At 45.2% G+C, this 18,243-nt stretch overlaps 1 protein-coding gene and 1 long non-coding RNA gene across 2 annotated transcripts in view; both read left to right on the plus strand.

The window, feature by feature from the left end:
- Positions 1-3,938, plus strand: LOC132654631 (uncharacterized). The gene is made up of 4 exons (XR_009592282.1): positions 1-127; positions 1,283-1,357; positions 2,016-2,126; positions 3,239-3,938. It is a non-coding gene; the product is annotated as an uncharacterized LOC132654631 (long non-coding RNA).
- Positions 3,939-6,245: 2,307 nt separating this feature from the next.
- Positions 6,246-18,243, plus strand: part of Oxsr1 (oxidative stress responsive kinase 1) — a 66,185-nt gene continuing 54,187 nt past the window's right edge. The window contains exon 1 of the mRNA XM_021648029.2: positions 6,246-6,674. Coding sequence (XP_021503704.1) covers positions 6,605-6,674 — 70 coding nt within the window. The 5' untranslated portion in view covers positions 6,246-6,604. The remainder of the gene's footprint in view (positions 6,675-18,243) is intronic.

The raw sequence follows: 18,243 nt of genomic DNA on the forward strand, positions 1-18,243 counted from the left end.
CACAGCTTTCATTGAGAGAGGACTCTGCCTAGTCCCCAAAGGTGGCAGCTGTTGTACCCAGCTTCCCAAGGAGTGTGTTGAGAGGCCAATGGTGGATGGTTGACTCCAGTGGTCAGCGTTGCTGCAGGTCTGTTGTCCACATCTGACTTTACTCATGGGGATTTGGAAAGAACAGACTTAAAGACATGACAAGGAGGGCAAGGGGAAAGGTCTCTAGATGGACTGCTCCCAGTGTCTCACATAAATGCACACCCAATGGAATTTTTGGGGGAGGACTCTGAGTATTCAGGAGAGTAAGAGGGATGAGTGTACTTGGAGACATCAGTTGCCTCACCCTCTGATGTGCTAGTATTTGCTGACAGGCTCATTTACAAAGATGTCGTGATGGCAGGGGAAGGGGCTATGCTGGCATCACAACAGAGACTTCTCTCTGCTTAACGAGGTAGACATCTGGTCATAGCAACTAAAACGGGGCTGGAGACATGGCTCAGGTGCTTAGATCCAGGTTTGATTTCCAGCGCACACACTGGGCCCAGTCATCCATAGCTCCAGTGGATTCAATGCCCTCCTCTGGCCTCTGTGGGCATCAGTGCACACACATACATGCAGGCTTTAAGACACTCACACATATAAAGTAAGCCTTTAAAAATGAAAAATAAAAAATAGATTTTGGTAGGTTGTGGGAAGGAAATGACTAAGATGTCTGATAAGGAATAATTTGGAAAAGTTAGGGCAATTTCAAGGACTATGGTTTTCATGAGATGATGTCATGGGAGTGGAACCTGGAAGGAGTCTGAGGAGTATAGGGATGATCCCCTCACAGCAATCCTGCAGAGGACAAGAAAATGTGAAGGCCCTGAGGAGAGAAACAGTGGGTAAAGACTGGAAGGCTCCTATGGCTCTCAGGGATCTCCCCATTTTGTTTTTATCTAAGACAGAGTTTCTTATACAAGTCTAGCCTTGAACTCGATGTGTAGTCAAAACTTTGAACTTCTGGCTGTCCTGCCTCTACCTCCTAGCACATGTGTTAGAGGGCTGTATTGCCTGGTTTTCCATCAAATTGATACAAGCTAGAGTCATCAGAGAGGAAGGAGCCTTAGTGAGGAAACAGCTCCATGAGACCCAGCTGTAAGGCATTTTCTTAATTTGTGATCAGTGTGGGCAGGCCTAGCCCATGTGGGTGGTGCTACACCTGGTCTCGTGGGCCTGGGCTCTATAAGGACGCTGGCTGAGCCAGCCATGGGGAACAAGCCAGTAAGTAGAACTCTGGTCTCTGCATCAGCTCCTGCCTCCAGGTCCCTGCCCTGTGTGAGTTCCTGTCCTGACATCCTTCCGTGATGGACTATGACACAGAACTGTAAGCCAAATAAACCCTTCCCTCCCCAACCTGCTTTTCGGTCATAGTGTTTCCTGGAAGCAATAGAAACCTAAGACAAGGGCTGTGTCACTATGCCTAGGCCCCTCTGTCTGTCTGTTTGTTTGATGGTGCTGTTGCTTTGTTCCTACCTTCATCAAATCCTGTTAGCTATTTTTACATGGCTGTAGTATATTTCTGTTGCTATATGGTACCCATCATCTTAACAGTTTCACATTTAACTTGTGTGGTTTCCTTTACTTCCCCATTCTTTAAAATGTTGCTGTGGCTGTTCTTGGATATGTTGCTTAACATATATGCAAGAGAGTTTATCTCAGCTGTAGACTGCACAGTGGAGTCATGGTTTTTACTTTGCCAGGACAGAGCAACTGTTTTCCCAAGATTTACCATCAACTCACATTCCAGGTTAGCCGAGGACAGCAGTTTCTGCTGTCCATCATTCTGGCCAGCATTTAGTATTCTCTCATTAAAATTGTTTATCTGGAAAAAGGTGAAATTATCACTTTTTTTTAGTCATACACATACATATATATTTAAAGCCAGTGTCCCAATCAGCCCGGGCCAGCCTGTCCTGGTACTTGCTATATGCTTCTGTGATTTAAAATGGTCAAAAAGCAACTTGGGCATTATTTCTTTACAGAGTACAGTTTATTATGGCCGGCAGCCAAGGCAGACACTCAAGACAGGAATCTGGGGGCAGAAACAGAAGCAGAAGCCATGAGAATGATGCTACAATTAACATCGTAATGAGGTTTGTTTTATTATCTGTCTCTTGAGATGGTCTCATCTAGCCCTGGTTGACCATGAACTCACCTACTGACCAAGGGTGGCCCTGTTCTCGTCTCCACTTCCCAAGTTCTGGGATTACAAGAATCTGTCACCATGCCCAGCCTTGAAGTGGGTTTTTATATTTGTTCATTTTTGAGCAGAATAAATATAAGTTGAGGAAAAGGGAGAATGAATTCCTGAAAGTAGAAGGGGCGCCAAGAGAGGAATAAAGTAAGTTGGCTTTAAGACCTAGTAAGCCCATCACAGACACTGCTTGAAATATTGACAGCACCTAGTAACTGGCCACATCAACCACTTACTCCCCATTTGCACTCAATTAACCTGAGCTAATTAAGCTGATGTGGTACAAGCTTGGAACCTGATACTCCAGCTCAGAGCCCAGTTTGACTCTGAGACTCCACTCTGGGCATGGACTGGTTATTTCTCCCCTATAATCACCTTTACACCTACCATGAATGCCCTGAGTGTCTGTCACTTTGGACATTCGTGATCTGAACTCACCCAGATGGCAGTTTCTCACTGGGCTCCAGATTCCCAGCTTATGTCCATGCCTCTACAATCACAGTTCATGTAGTTAATCAACCCTCGGACCTAGCATGCGCTTCTGCAGGGTATCATGCCAAACTCAAAGCAGAAAGCACACCTAAGTGAGGTACAGTTATTGTCTCTCACCATATGAAGGATGACATCACATATCATGTGACGTATAATAAGGGCTCCATGGGATGGATGGATCACAGCAGTCTGTAAGTGGCCCTGCTCCGAATGAGGCACTGAGAAAAAAATCTCATGGCAGAGACAAAATCATGCTTTAAAGCAATATATCCAGCAGGGTGGGGCGAAAGCTCAGTGGTTCAGGATGTATGAAGTCCTAGGTTCAATCCCTGCTACTGCTGGAAAGGAAAAAGTAGTTCAGATTCCTCACAGGGGTTACCCACCAATTTCTAGACTTCAAGAGCCATTTCTTTTATTTGAAAAGCCTATAAAACTTGAATTACTGTTGCTATATAACTACCTGCTGATTACCCAAGACATGGTTCTCTTGAAATATGTCTTTTCCTCTCTACCCTGTAGGTGCTAATGGCAAAGCTCAAGACAGGCAGCTGCTTTGGTTCACATCTGGCTTCTCAGTCCAGTGATGCTTGGTGGGAGGTCATGTTCCTGGGGCCTATTGCAGGGTCTGACTTCTCAAGAGTCTTGGTACATGAAACAGTTCATTGGTGACTGCCCGTGTGCTTTCTGGCCCTACAAGCATGCTCTTCCAGGCACTGGGCTGGGGAGAGGTACTGGAAAGCTAACACTATAAGGACAAAGAGTTCCTGGTTTATAGTTCCCCCTCCTCCCTAGTGGTCCTGAGGATTGGCCTTCAAGGATTCTGGGCTAGTAAGAACTCTACCATGAGCCATGTCTGTAGCCCCTTCCTTGTCTCTAGTGCCTTAACACATCAATTCTGAGATGTGTTCTGTAGTTTGTTTGCTGGTTTCTTCCTTTTCTCCCCCTAGACAAAGTTTGGTCTATAGACTCAGAGATCCAACTGCCTCACTTCCTAAATGCTGGAATTAAAGATGTGTGCCACCACTGCCCAGCCCAGCTGTGTTCTGTAGTTTTTTAGGTTGCACTAAGCAGAATTAAGCCCATCACACACACACTAACCCCTCATTAATGTACCCTTCAACAATTATCCTTCCCTTCTCTCAACTCTTCCACTCCTCAGGGTGCCTCTTTGAGGTCACCCCCTAAATAAACTTTGCACTCTCAAGTTTTGGTCTTGGAGCCAGATTTGGGAGGAAGGGATCTGAACTAACATGGGAGTGTCTTTGAGAGTGTGGGAAAAACAAGGATTCTCCTCCTGAGGAAATGATGTCATAGTCTCAAGAAACCAGGTTGGGATGTGGTGAATTTTAGATGTGAGAATCGGGTTCTAAAACCGTCTACATTTCCTTCCCTCTTCTCCCCTAAGTGATTTCAAGGGAGTGTGAGTGTAACAAAACCATATTAATAGTTTCAAAAATACTTCAAACTACCTGTTTAAAGCACACTTCACACAGCTGGCTCCTTAACTATTTGCTATCACAATGCATCTTTCCTGTGTGGTGCTCTATGACTTGTAACTGCTTAACTCACTTAAGCTGTCCACTGTTCACTACAAAACTGCACACTCCACAAGAAAAAAAAAAAAAGGAACTACATGTACCCTGGTCACTGTTAAGACAGTATTCACACAGAAGATTCTCTAGAGGCTGAAGCTTGAGCGTGTGGCCCCAAATACTCAATTTCTTCTTGCTTCCCTGCTCATTAAAATCGTGGTATTTTAACCCAGAGAGAAATTCAGGGACAGGGCAAATAAAATGAGCAGATCTATAGAGCAGGTTCCTGCTTTACTATTCCACTAAGGTGCACGTAGGAGGAGGTAAACGAGAACACATTCGTGAGTGTAAAGTGGTGTTAGCTAACAATAATTTAGGCCCAGTATCTTGACATCTCACCAAGACACAGGTAGTTCCTTTTCTTGGGGGAAGAGGGAAGAGAGAGAGAAGGCAGTCCTAAATTCTTTATTTAATTTCAGTTTAATGAAAGAAAATTGTAAAGTCTGTCCGTGGTTCACATAGCCCAGAAATTCCAGATCATCTTTCGTTTATTGCTCTATTGGTAAACATTTTGAGAATTCTAATCTGTTCTCACTTCCGGTTGATGTTCTTCAGTCCTGGGCATGCAGCTGAGGTGACTTCAACCAAACGGGGTCTGACCTCCCATGTTCTCCCAGCATCCCTCAATCCGTACATGTTATAGGGCGTTCCTGAACTTTCCAGCCCAGGGGCAGGGGCTTCCCCTCCCGCTTAACTATATAATCCAGGCATTTTCCTTTTTCTGCCTACCTCCCCTCTCTGTCTCCACCCGCGCACTTTTCCTTTTCTCCTCACAGTGACTTCTGGCCTGTTCTTTGGGACCAGCGAACCCTCCAGGAGGTGCTCCCAATAAACCTACATTTATATACTTGTCTTGAATTGGCTCACCTTAGCCCTGTGAGGTCTGGCCCAAATGGCACCTCTTCCTGCGTTCTACAAGTCCCATCAACCAGACGTGCTCAGCGGACTTCCTCCTGGAGAGCTCAGCAGTGTTCTGTTGCTCGGTAGGGCCTGCGCTGAGGTGTTCAGCTGCGCCTACCTCCGCATCCACCCTATCCGGGTTGTGTTTTTTGTTTGTTTGTTTTTTATTTTCCCTCCTGTTTTCCCAAAACGCGATCTTCTAAAGCCGAGAAAACCGAACTTTCTGTGAGGATGACAAAAGACAGAGCCCTTGAAATGACCCCAAGGCGCGTGACAAAACCCCATTTAGCAGTCAAGGCGGTGCTGGGCAGAGCCAGCAGCCAAGGTCTCCCCGGAGGCAGGTGCTAATTGGCTCTCTCCACCCGAAGCCGAGAGAAGACAAAACTCGCTCCCGCCCGGATCCTGGAGGCGGCGCTGAGTACTTCCGCCTCGGAAAGAAAAAAATGTCACCACGGCTGAGCTTCCGGCTCCACTCCGGAGCCCCCGACACCTTTTAGCCCAGTTGGCCGCGGTCCGCGCACCCCTCCCTGGCGCTCCCCGGCTTCTCTCCACGCCCCGGGGGCGACTCGCACGTCGCGAGGCAGTTAGGGCGACGCCGTGACGTCACCCCAGGGAGGCGCGTCCCAGAGGGTCCGGCGTTCCGGCGGAACAGCCGGCCCAGTCCCCGGAGGCGGAACCAGCGTGTGACTGGCGTCCACACACACCAGTTGCCCTGCTCACGCTTCCTCAAACCAGCCAATGAACGTGAAGCGGGGACGGCGAAGCCCCGCAGCCGCTCCCGGAAGCTCCGCTCCCTCCGCTTGGCGCTCGGTGCGCGCCATGCTTAGTGTGGCTGCTCGTGCAGAGGCAGTTCGCTCCCTTCTGGCTTTCAGATGCCCTCGGTGAACTCCTCCACGATCGCCCCCTTCCCTCCACCAACTTACACTCTCTCCGGCTCCTTCCTCGCTCGCCGCTGGTCCAGCCACACCCAAGATGGCGGCTGGCGGCGGCGGGCCGGGGCCCGGGCTCCCCGGCGTGGTGACGTCAGCGCGCTGCGTGCCGGCAGGTGGAGGGAGAAGGGAAAGTTTGGCCCGTGCCCGGGGTTCGGGTGGAGGGCGGGACGGAGGGGCAGGGCCGAGGAGAAGCTGTGTCGCGGTGCCGCGGAGGCTGAGGCCGGCTCGTGGGCTGGGCCCGGGACCGCGGGACGCGGGGCCGCAGGAGGCGAGGTCGGCCGCAGCCGCGCGTCCCTGCCTCGGGGCCGCGCTTGACCCGCGCGCCCCGGCGTTGTGCGCCCCAGGGCCGGGCCGGGCCGAGCGGCTTGTGGGGGTCGGCGGCTGGGCGTGGGGAGGCGCGCGGCGAGTTGAGCGGAGAGCCCCGCGCGTGAGGGAGCGCGGAGCCAGGCGCTGCAGCCGTCATGTCCGAGGACTCGAGCGCCCTGCCCTGGTCCATCAACAGGGACGACTACGAGCTGCAGGAGGTGATCGGTGAGAGCCGAGGGGCGACGTGCGGGGACTCCGGGCCCGAGCCGTGCCTGGTGCGAGGCGTGCGCCTAGGGTGGGGCTCCCTCGGCTGGGAGAGGCGTACCTGAGACAGATGTGTCCTGTGCAGAAGGATCCGGGTGGATGGGCGGCAGGCCTGGCCGAGGCAGCTCTGGGACCGTGGGCTGTGCGCGCCGGAGTCCACTCCTGCTTCGCCGACCCTGTCAAGTGTACGCGAAGTCCTAGTTTGCAGGGGTGGGGCTGAGCAGGTTAGACGCCGCTCTGGCTTCTTACAACCGACTTCTGTGGCCGAGGAGGCAGACGTTAACTAGATGGAGTGAAAAGCTGTGACTGGTCTCGCTGGGTGGCAGGAAGGGAATGAGCAAGGTGCTTTAATAAGGAATGGCTTGGCTGAGTTAGGTGATTTCACGGAAAATTGTTTTTCTGAGGTGAAGATCTGTAAATTGAGCCCTAAAGTGAGGAGAGGGAAGATCGCCTTTTCTCCCTTTGAGGGATAAGGAAATAACGAAGACTCAGGAGAAAGTGCTTGATAACTTTTAGGGCCGGAAAGAAGGCACACGTGGATCTCAGGGACGTTCGAAGCCATGTAAAGATTTTGGATTTTAAAGTGTCCTTGGAGGGCTTCAACTAGCGACCATGGCGTGATCCATAAATCTGGTTACGGTGTGTGGAGTGGACCTGAATGAATAGCAGTTGCCCGACACCAAACAAGGATTGTCCTTTCCAGGGAGACGGCAGTCATGAGGAGGTAGATGCTTAGGCCCCAGAGAAGAGGGGAGAATTTGTAGTGCAGCAGTAATCCAGTGACCATAGGAGTCAGAAAGCCGTGGGACAGTGGTAGTGTGCGCCTGTAGTCCCAGCCCGCGGGAGGCAGAGAGAGGCTGGTGGGTCTTCGTGAGTTCCAGGCCAGCCTGTTTTGCATAGAGTGAGTTCCAGGATGGCCAAGGCTACACACAAAGAAACCTTGTCTCATCCTCCTTTCTTTCTCCTCCTCCCCCCCCCAAAAAAAATCAAAAGGGGATGGATTTAGTTATACAAAGGTTTGATCAGCTGACATGAGCAGACTGTGTTGGAAGATTGTCTACACTGCAGCGTCCTGTCTTAAAGTTAGTTTTATACTAGGTGACTAGCTGAAGAGTGTTTATTGCACTGTTTAAAAAAAAAAAGCAACCCACCAATTGTGTGTATGTGTGAGTGCGTTCATAAACACGCATGCATGCTTGAGGATAGATTCCTTGTTTGCTTTCCACCTTATTTTTTGATCATCTCATTAGTTGATCTGGAGCTCACCGCTTGGCTAGGCTGACTGTAAGACTCCAGATCCTGTCCCTGCTTCCCAGCATTGGGCTTTCAGGCTCTTTACAGGATTACAGGGTATGACAATACCCAGGTACATATGGGTGCTGGGGGATCGAGACTCAAGGAGTTGTGCTTGTAAGAACACTTTACAGTGAGCTATCTCCACATTCCCCCCACCCCCTTTTTTTAAAGGCATTTCTCGGGTAGCTCAACCTGGCAACAAATTTGCTGTGTAGTTGAGGCTGGTCTTGAATTCTTTATTCTCCATTTCTCTAAGTTTCACTTTTATACTTTACAGGCCTCCTGATTTCCAAGAACATGGGCTAAGTTTTATCTAAAAGGTATCAGCTGGGCAGCAAGATGGTTTAGTAGATGAAGGAGGCTGCTGCCAAGCCTGAGGTCTGACTTCCATTCCTGGGATGCTCATGGTGCAAGGAGGAGCTTGTAGTGCCCTCCCACCCCCATAGACTTGTAATAAAACCTAAAGGATGTTGATATTTAGTCACTTCATAGGTCTGTCCTTGCTGCTTGTTGGGTCTTTGACATGTACTGGTTGATCTAGGTACATCTCTTTCTCTTACAAAGACTCTCATGATTGCTCCTTTCTTGGGACTTTACCTTCATATTGAATGAAGGGTTTAAATGGGAGATTCCAGAATGATGTCAGAAAAACAAGGGTTCTGGAAGAGTGACATCGTTTTTCTTTCTGGTGCAGTGCACACCTTTCGTAGTTCTCTGCAGCCTAACTAGGGTGGAAGGAGGGATTGCAGTCGTCATCCTGGATGCTTCTGCTGTTCAGGTTTGCAAGGGCTGTCAAGAGTTAGTACACTAACTAACTAACAGAACCATACAGCAGGATGTTTGAGTGGGCAATAGGAAGGGAGTCTTAGTTTTTTTGAGAGTGGATTCTCACCCCAGTCACAGAATGAACCACAGTTCATCATAGGTTAAGAATGCCAGTGTGAAACCAAATCTTTTAAAAAACAATCTGATGGTTTAGCAGTTAAGAGCATTTACTGCTCTTCCAGAGGACCTGAGTTTGGTTCCTAGCACCTGGATCAGGTGGTTCACAGCTGCCTGTAATAGAAGCTCCAGGAGATCTGATGACCTCTGCTGGCCTCAGGCACATACATGACATCAAAATAAACAGCTACAAACATATACACATAAATAAAAAATAAACATAAATCTTGGAATAAACTGACTTAAAGTGTCTGACTCAATACCACGAATTGTGTGTTTGTGTTTTCTTTTAGTACTTTTACTGTATAACCATCATATTTCTAGCTTTGGAATATATCCAAAGTGAGATCCTTTGGTGCTTCCTGGTCCCAGTCCCAGGCCACCACAAATTTTTTTTTGCCTATAGGTTGTCTTTTGTGAACATTTTACCTAAATAGGATCATATAATAATGTGACCTTTGGTGTTTGGCTTCTTTCACATAGCACACTTATTTTTACTTCCCTAAAAAAGTTTGTGGAAGTATAATTTGCATCTCATAAAATTAATATAATTAAGTAATATTTTAGTAGATTTACAGAGTTGTTCAGTCATCACCACAATCCAGTTTTAGAACATTTCTCTCATTCCAAAATGATGCCTCATGTCCATTTGCAGTAACTCCCTGTTCCACCCCAGCCCAGGGCAGCCAAAACTTTACTTTCTGCCTGTATGGCTTTTGCCCCCTGGACATTTCATATGGGAGTAATCATGTAATCTGTGCTCCTTGGTGCTTGTCACCTCTTGCTTTGCATGTCTGCTGAGGTTCACCCATGTCCTGTAGCACACACTAACAGTTATACATAGTTCCTTTGGATTGGACACCAGTTGATGGTTACTCAGTTGTTTCTGATCCTTGGCTGTTTAGAATAAAGCTATTAGCATTCATATCAGCTCTTATTTGGAAAATGTTTTGTTTTCTTTGTACAAACCTGGGAGTAGAGTTGCAGGGTCATAATAGTAAGGTTAACTTCTCTGTAAACCACCAAAATGGTGTTTCAAAGTACCGCACCATTTTACATTCCACTGCTCTGTGCTGGAATTTCCATTTCTCTACAACTTAGTAATTTGCAGTTTGTATTTTTGTGTGTGTGAATGTATACATGTGTTCAGGCGAGAAGCCTAGGGCCTCACACATGCTAAGTTTGTGCTTTGCTGCTGGATTACAGGGCTAGCCCTGTCTCTCTGTGATAGCTGTTGTGGGTGTGTAGTACTATTAGACTGCGCTTCTCTAAGGACAGTATAATGATGGTGAAGATCTTTTTATGTCCTTGCTTATCTTTAATTCTTTTACTTGGGTTGTACTTTGATATTTTTTTGGGGCAAGGCTCTTTTTTGGACCCCAGGCTGTCTGTCTTTTCCTCTCCATTCCCTTTTTCCCTTTCTCCTCTCCTTCTTTCCTTTTTTTCTTAGTGCTTTATTTATTTATTTATTTATTTACTTACTTATTTATTTATTTTCTTTCTTCTGAGACGGGATTTCACCATGTAGCTCTGGCTGTCCTGAAAATCTCTATATAGATCAAGCTGGTCTGGAAATCAAAGATCTTCCTGCCTCTCCTTCCAAAGTGCTAGGATTAAAAGTGTGTGGCTGGCTCAGAAATTTTGATCATTTTTTTAATTATTTAATTTTTATTTTATGTACATTAGGGTAAAGGTGTCAAATACGTTACAGACAATTGTGAGCTGCCATGTGGGTGCTGGGAGTTGAACCTGGGTCCTTTGGATGAGCGCTTTTAACCACTGAACCATCTCTCCAGCTCCTTGATTAATTTTTTTTAAATTAATTTGTTTTGAGACAGGATCTAGCTGTTTAGTTGTGGTTGGTCTGAAACTTGCCTAGGCTGTCTGGTGATCCTTCTGCCTCTATTTCCACCTCTGCTTCATTGCAGTTACAGGCCTGAATCATCACACCTGGCTGAAAGTTTTACGTTTTAACCAAGTTTATGTTCCTATCATTTTTTCTTTGGGTTTAGGTATACTTAAGACATTTTTACTAACCTAAGATCGTAGAGATGTTTTCCTATTTTGTTCTAAGTATTGTAACTGTAGCTGCTGTATCTAAGTCTCTGATACATTTTGAGGTTTTGTATGGTGATAGATAAGGTAAAGTACCTTGTTTCATACTTAAAGACATTGAGACATAGAATGAGAGAACAGCTTGAGGGACTCCTCCCTCTCCTACCATGTTGGTTCTGGGGATCAGACTCAAGTCATCAGGTATCTTTACCCTTTGAGCTATCTCATTGGCCTCTTGTTCTCCTTTATGGTAAAATAACGAGAAACCTGACCTAGAAGCATGTTCTCCACACAGGTTGGAATTCAGAAGACTTTTTATCATCTTGAAGATGGTTTGGCAAGCTTTAAAGTTTCTGTGTGATTATTTGTAAAAGGTGTTAGTAGCCTCACAGTTAATCATTTTAGGAACTTTGAACTCATTTCTAGTTGAGTTTACATAGAAAATTCCAGCATATTATGCCTGGAGAGATGGCTCAGCAGTTCAGAGCATTTGTTATCATTCCAGAGGACCCAGGTTCAATTCCCAGAACCCATGTTTGGTAGCTGACAACTGTCTGTAACTGCAGCTACAGGGGATTTGACACCTTATTCTGGCCTCTGTGAGTGTGTGTGCACACAAATAAAAATAGAATGTTTAAAAAAAGAATTTCAGTTTAGTTATACTGTATTTGCTAAGTGTAGAAGCAGTTTTAAATATAAGGAATTTGGGATTAGACTAAGCTTGTGTTTACCACTTAATAGCTTTGTGACTGTGTGTACATTTCATGTAGTTGGTTTTAATGTCCCGACATTTTGATGCTAATAGTACCTGTCCTGGGTGCTGTCACTGGACTGAGAGCAGTTGTTGTGCATACTACTCAGCTTGTATTAAATGCTCCCTAAAGGAGTTCTTATTGTCTGATTCCTTTGGCCTTTTTTTGTCTTTCCTTTTTTTTTTTTTGTGACAAGCTCTCTACATAGGCCTGTCTGTCTTGGAACTCACAGTGTCGACAAGGCTAGTCCCAAACCCAGAGAACCACCTGTCTCTGCCTCCCCAGAGCTATTTTAAAAGGCTTTCACCACCATGCCTGGCCCCTTTGTCTTATATGTCTCAGATTCTGATATTGTTACGAAACATGAAATTCTGTGATTTCAACTCTTTAAAAACTATTTGTGTGTGGGAAGGTGCTTGGTGGACTGTGTACATGTGTGTGTACAGTTGTGTGCAGCCTGTGTGGAGGCCAGAGGTGGACACTGAGTCTCTTCTGTGGCCCTCCACCCTGTGCTGGGGCTGCACACGCGCTCCAGCTCTTACATAGGTACGTACCGGAACCTAGGGCTTCTGATTGCGTGTTAATCACTTTGCCCACCTAGCCATTTCTCCAGCCCCACGACTGGAACTGAAATGCTGTAATAAATGTCTTGAATCTGTGTATCAGCTTGCTGGAGCCACTCCTCATGCCCCTCTCTTATTTCAGGTTTCACTCAAGTTTTGGTCCATTGAGCATTTATGCTAGACATGGCACCAAGCCTGTAGAAGGCTCTGCGCATGGTGTTTGTAACACTGCACTGCGGTGACGGAGACGAAGACCAGCCTGGCAGAAACCACCTTGGCAAGGAACGGCTGTGCTTCTATTGCCATATCTCAGAGTCTCAGTAATAACTGGTTACTTCAGACGAAAGTTAAAACTGGAACACTTCAGACTAGTTTTGAGATTTGATTTTGGTTGATAAGATTCACCCAGCTTTGACAAAAACTTTCTGGCTTTGTTCTTTACTTTCTCCTCACTGCTGTAATATTTATGAGTTCCAGTAGCTACACATTTGAATCTTTAAAATTGTGATTTCCAAATGTGGATTCTAGAGGGTCCCTCCATAGTTGTGAAGACATGATGTTCTGTCTGTAGTGATGTGTTTCTGCTTAGCCTGTGACTCACTCTCATGATTATGTGATACTTGTTTCACCTCTAGGGTCATGCTTGCACCTAGCCCAGAAGAATGTAGCAGAAGGACAAAGATTTGGTAGATGAATTAGCACCCTTTCAAAGAGCTTTTCTTCCTGCATGCCTTGGTTACTTCTCCTGTTTTACTGACTTGAACTGTGAGATTTGGTCAGTGCAGAATGGACTGGGGAGTGAACCTTTTTAATTGTACATTATTCAATAAAATAAGAGAAAGTTGTAAAGAAGAGCTAATGTGTTGTTTTGGTCAAAACTAGGTGAATCATACCTAGAGTGTTCTTGATAAAGAATTAAATTGTTAACTAAATTAAATTAAATTTAATAATTAAAATTAAAATAGTTAAATAAGACATTGCAAGTAAATAGTTTAACCTACCGCAGAGTGAGCAGTTAATAAACGTCAGTGTTAATGTCAAGAGGTAATTACTCACAGTCAGGAGCACGGTCCTGGCACACCACGTAGCTCAGGCTCTCAGTCCTGCTTTGCCCTGCGCTAACTGGATGACCTACATCTTTTGAAAATTTCTATGATTCTATGTGTATTTGTTTTGTTTGTGTGTACATCTGTGCACCATGTATGCCTAGTGACTGAGGTAAGTGTAGGAGTGTGCAGATCCTTTGGAATTGGAGTTACAGATGGTTGTGTCATCTCTGGGTCCTCTCTCTAGCCCATGGCATAAGTCTTAACTTTGCTTGCACTGTTCTGTTTGCATTATTTTGTGAGGCCAGAAATAGCTGACTGATGGGATTGTTGCAATGATTAGATGGAAGAAAAAGATAAATAAGAAATTGCTCAGCATAGTAAGTACTCAGTTAATGTCAGAGTTCATGGTAATGTCAGTACCATAAAGACTGGACTATTTTGTGTTGTCTCAAGTGAGGAATTCCTTTCCTTGAAGAACATTCCATTGTTTGATTAATATGCTCAAGTATTTATTGCACACCAGTACCAGGTACTGGTCTGGGTTCAGAGGTAAAGCAAACACAGAAATCCTTCATCTCCTGGAATTAATGATCCTGCTGTGATGAAAAGGGAAAAGATTGTAGTTTGCTAGAGGTAGATGTGAGGGTCAAAAAAAAAAAAAGAAGTGAGGGTCCAGGTTCAAATAGGTTAGGGAAAGATTCGCCTAGAAGGTGACATTTGAGGGAAGACATGAAGGATGTGATGCAGTGATTGCTATGCTTATTGAGGAAAGTTTGTTCTGGCAGGAACTGAGCAAGACTGAGTAGAGCCTTGCCAATGTGATGGAAGAGGTAGGGGTGGCAAGAGCAGAGAATAGGCAAGGTGGGACTAGGCTGGGCATGGTGCTGCACGCCTGTAATCCCAGCACTCAGGGAGGAGGAAGCAGGTGGATCTGAGTTTGGGGCCACCTGGTCTGCAAAGCCAAGTCTAGGACAGCCAGTCTCGAAAAACCAAAAAAAAAAAAAAAAGGTAGGGATGTGAGGCCTTGGTCATCAGAGTCTAAGTCATGGAAGTATAATTTAGCCTTGTTTGTTTGTGGGCGTGGTGGGGGCATGTGTGGGGCATGCATGTGGCAGTGGAGGACAGCTAGTATAAATTAGTTCTCTTACTCTACTGTGGTGTTTGAGTGAGAATGGCCCCCAGAGGCTCATATATTTGAATACTTGGTCCCCAGTTGGTGGAACTGTTTGGGAAGAGCTGGGGGTGGCCTTGCTGGAAGGGGTGTGTCACTGGAAGCTTGCTTTGAGGTTTCAAAAGACTCCTGAGATTCCCAGCTCTCTCTCTGCCTCTTGGCTGTAGAGCAAGACGTGAACTGTCAGCTCTTCCTTCACTCCGCCATTATGGATTCTATCTAACCATCTATGATTGTAAACCAAATTAAATGCTTTCTTTTTTATAAGTTGCCTTGGTCCTGGTATTTTATCACAGCAATAGAAAAATAACTTGAGACCCACTCTTTGTGTTCTGGAGATTGAACTCAAGTTGTTAGGCTTAGTGGCAAAGTGCTTTGCCCATTGAGCTATCTTGCAAGCCTTAACTTGGCTTTTGCTTTGAGAAAGATTGAAAATCATCTCAAGGTTTTGACCATTGGTTTAACTTGAGTTGCATTTAACTGGGCTGTTTTGTAAGGAGGCACGGCTGAAAGAAATATACTGTAAGATAGAGAAGTATCAGCGGAGGTGATGAGACACAGTCAGGCTCTGGATATAACATATTTTGAAGCTAGAGCATTGGCTGCATGAGAAAGGGAGGTAGAGTGACTCAGGAAGATGGAGTTGCCATCCTCTGAGATGGGAGATCACAGAATGAGGAGAGCCAATGTTGACTCATTTATTGGAAGGCCAGGCTGTTTGAATAATGATGCAATGCATATGGCAGGATGTTTTTATTTCCTTCTTGTGTGTAGAGACCAGTGTGATTTGGTGATAATGGCTATTCTTAAACAGCCATTCCATTGGTTCTTCAGGCCATAAGTTTCAACAGCAGGCTTTACTTTTTAAATGACCTTACAAAATTGTGAATTTTAATACTTTGCATAGTTCAGATGATAGTGCCTCCCCCCTTCCGTCAAGATGATACACTGTGTAGCCTTGGCTGTCCTGGAACTCATTCTGTAGAGCGGGCTGGCCTGCCTCTGCCTCCCAAGTGCTAGATTAAAAGTGTGAACCACCACTGCCTAGTACCTTTGTCATCTTTCATAATGACAGTCTGGCTTAGCCTGTTTCTTTAGTAAATGCAAAGCGTGTGTGCATGCGTGTGAGCTCTTCTCTATTTGAAACTGATTTTTAAGTTAGCTTACAAAGTGATGGTTTTTTAATGGCATTTTCATACATATGTCATTATACTTTGTTCCTATTCATCAACTTCCACCTCTGTCTCAGTCACTGTTCTATTGCTGTGACAAAACACTATGAGCAAGGCAACTCATAAAAGAAAACATTCAGTTTGGGGGTTCATGGTTCTAGAGGTTAGGGTATGTGGTCATCATGGCGGGAGTTTGGCAGCAGGCAGGCAGGCAGGCGGGTAGGCATGGTACTGGATCTGTAGCTGAGCGCTAACATCTTGAGACAACAACCAGGAGGCAGAGATGCTGTGAGCTTTTGAAACCTCAAAGCCCATACCCAGTGACACACTTAACTTCAACAAGACCCCACCTCCTAATCCTTCCCATACAGTTGCACCAACTGGGAGTCAAGTGCTCAAATATATGAGCCAGTGGGAGCCATTCTTACTCAAACCACACTACCCCTCACTCTCGTCTGCTCCCTTCCTCTGTGCTGGTCCTTCCTCCACCCAAGTAGTCTCTGCTTTCACACGAATTCCACTGTCCTCTGTTTCTTCCCTCCCTCTCCTGAAAATGTTGATTGATTTTATTTTTTGAAAGGTATTTTTTGAACCAGCTCATTTCCCACTTTGTAAGTTGATCCATCTGGTGTATGATGTACACTCACTTTGCAGTTATAGAAGAAAGGCGGGTCTGATGGGTGGAGGAGGTCACAATGTAAGCCTGGGCTTGAGGATGAGCACAGTGAAGTCTGTGGACAGTGAAGAGTATTGAGGCAGGGGCTTGAGAGGGTACTTTTTATCTAATACCTATGTGTTTACACGAAAATAATGATGTTTTTCTTCCCGTGTGCTAAGACAACCATGGTGAATCCTATGAATAAATTTGTGGTTCAAAGGGCCACTTACTGCATTAAATTTACGCTTCAAATGATACCTTTAAAAATTGTCTCTAACCCTCCTATTGCAAACTTTGCAAAATGTTAGAGACTAGTTAAAAATTATGAATGATTTTTGGATATCCTTTTCTATTTTGTTATTAGTTGCTGTTTTCTATGAAGTAATCATTTTTCTGATGAAAGAACAAACACTATCAGCTATTCTGAGTTAGTGGTATTGAATGCCTATTTGCTACATTACCGCAGCGCTTGAACTTTGAAATGTTTGAATGTTTGTTTTTGGGAAAATCTGTGAGTATGGATAAACATGCTTGTTAGAAGGACTTATCATCAAATGGTAGTTCTTTCAATTACCTGTTTCCGAAAGTCACACAGTGGCTTCTCACTGACAGCAAGAGAGGGTTAAGTTTTCTGTCTGGTTTTGTACCTGGTAGGGAGTCTAAATCACTGTCACTTTGCTTAGCCCTGTTGTATTCAAGGGCTTAGTGAAGGAAGTTCAGCCTTTTTTTTTTATTAATTACACTTTATTCATTTTGTATCCCCCCATAAGCCCCTCCCTCCTCCCCTCCCGATCCCACCCTTCCTCCCCTGTCTTCATGCATGCCCCTCCCCAAGTCCACTGATAGGGGAGGTCCTCCTCTCCTTCTTTCTGATCTTAGACAATCAGTTCTCATCAGAAGTGGCTGCATTGTCATCTTCTGTGGCCTGGTAAGGCTGCTCCCTCCTCAGGGGGAGGTGATCAAAGAGCAGGCCAATCAGATTATGTCAGAGGCAGTCCCTCTTCCCATTACTATATAACCCACTTGGACACTGAACTGCCATGGGCTACATCTGTACAGGGGTTCTAGGGAAGTTCAGCCTTTTAAAAAGCAAATTGCAGAGCATTGAGTCTATTGGGATAGTTTTATTTATATCTTATTAGACAGATGAGCATATAAAGACAAACCACAAGAGAAGGTAACACAAAATGCATATGATAATCTTTTTTCATAAGTTATACATAGAAAAGCATCTATAGTTTCTGCTAAGGAAAGTATGGAAATAAGACTTTGGATAGTTGAAGGTGGCCGCCGAGTCTTCTGAATTGTAAAGTAAAGTAAGTCTTTTATTTAATAAAGTAAATCTTTATTACAAGTGAAGTAAATCTTGTCAGGTTGGGAGGTTACATGGAAATGGACATTTTGAGAAGATCAGCAGATTCTCTTAAGTTGGCTGTGTCATTCTGTAATCCTACTAACAGTAATGCAGGCGGGTTCCAATATTTTCTTCATATTTCCCTGTTGCCATTTCTGTTTTTTATTTTTTTAGGTAGGATGTATCCCTGGCTGGCCTTGAAATCATGATTTTCATCTCAGCAATTACTCTCAGCTTGTCTGTGCTGGGCATTCAACCTAGAACCATATTTATGCCAGACAAAGATTCTACCAAGCTGTGTTCTGAAGTCTTTCCTTCCCCAAGCCAGGGCCTGTGCTTTCGAGGCCAGCACTTCATGAACCAGCAATTTAATTCCCAACTTCTTTCTTTTTTTTCCTTCTTGATTTCCTTGTCAGTTTACTAAGTGCTGAATCTTGTAGACTTTGTCATCCTGATCCTATACCTTAACGCTTCAGGGCCTCATAGTGTTAAACATGTGCTTTATCACTGAGCTGTGA

The sequence above is a fragment of the Meriones unguiculatus genome, chromosome 6 (assembly GCF_030254825.1).
Source record: "Meriones unguiculatus strain TT.TT164.6M chromosome 6, Bangor_MerUng_6.1, whole genome shotgun sequence".
In the NCBI taxonomy this organism is placed as follows: domain Eukaryota; kingdom Metazoa; phylum Chordata; class Mammalia; order Rodentia; family Muridae; genus Meriones; species Meriones unguiculatus.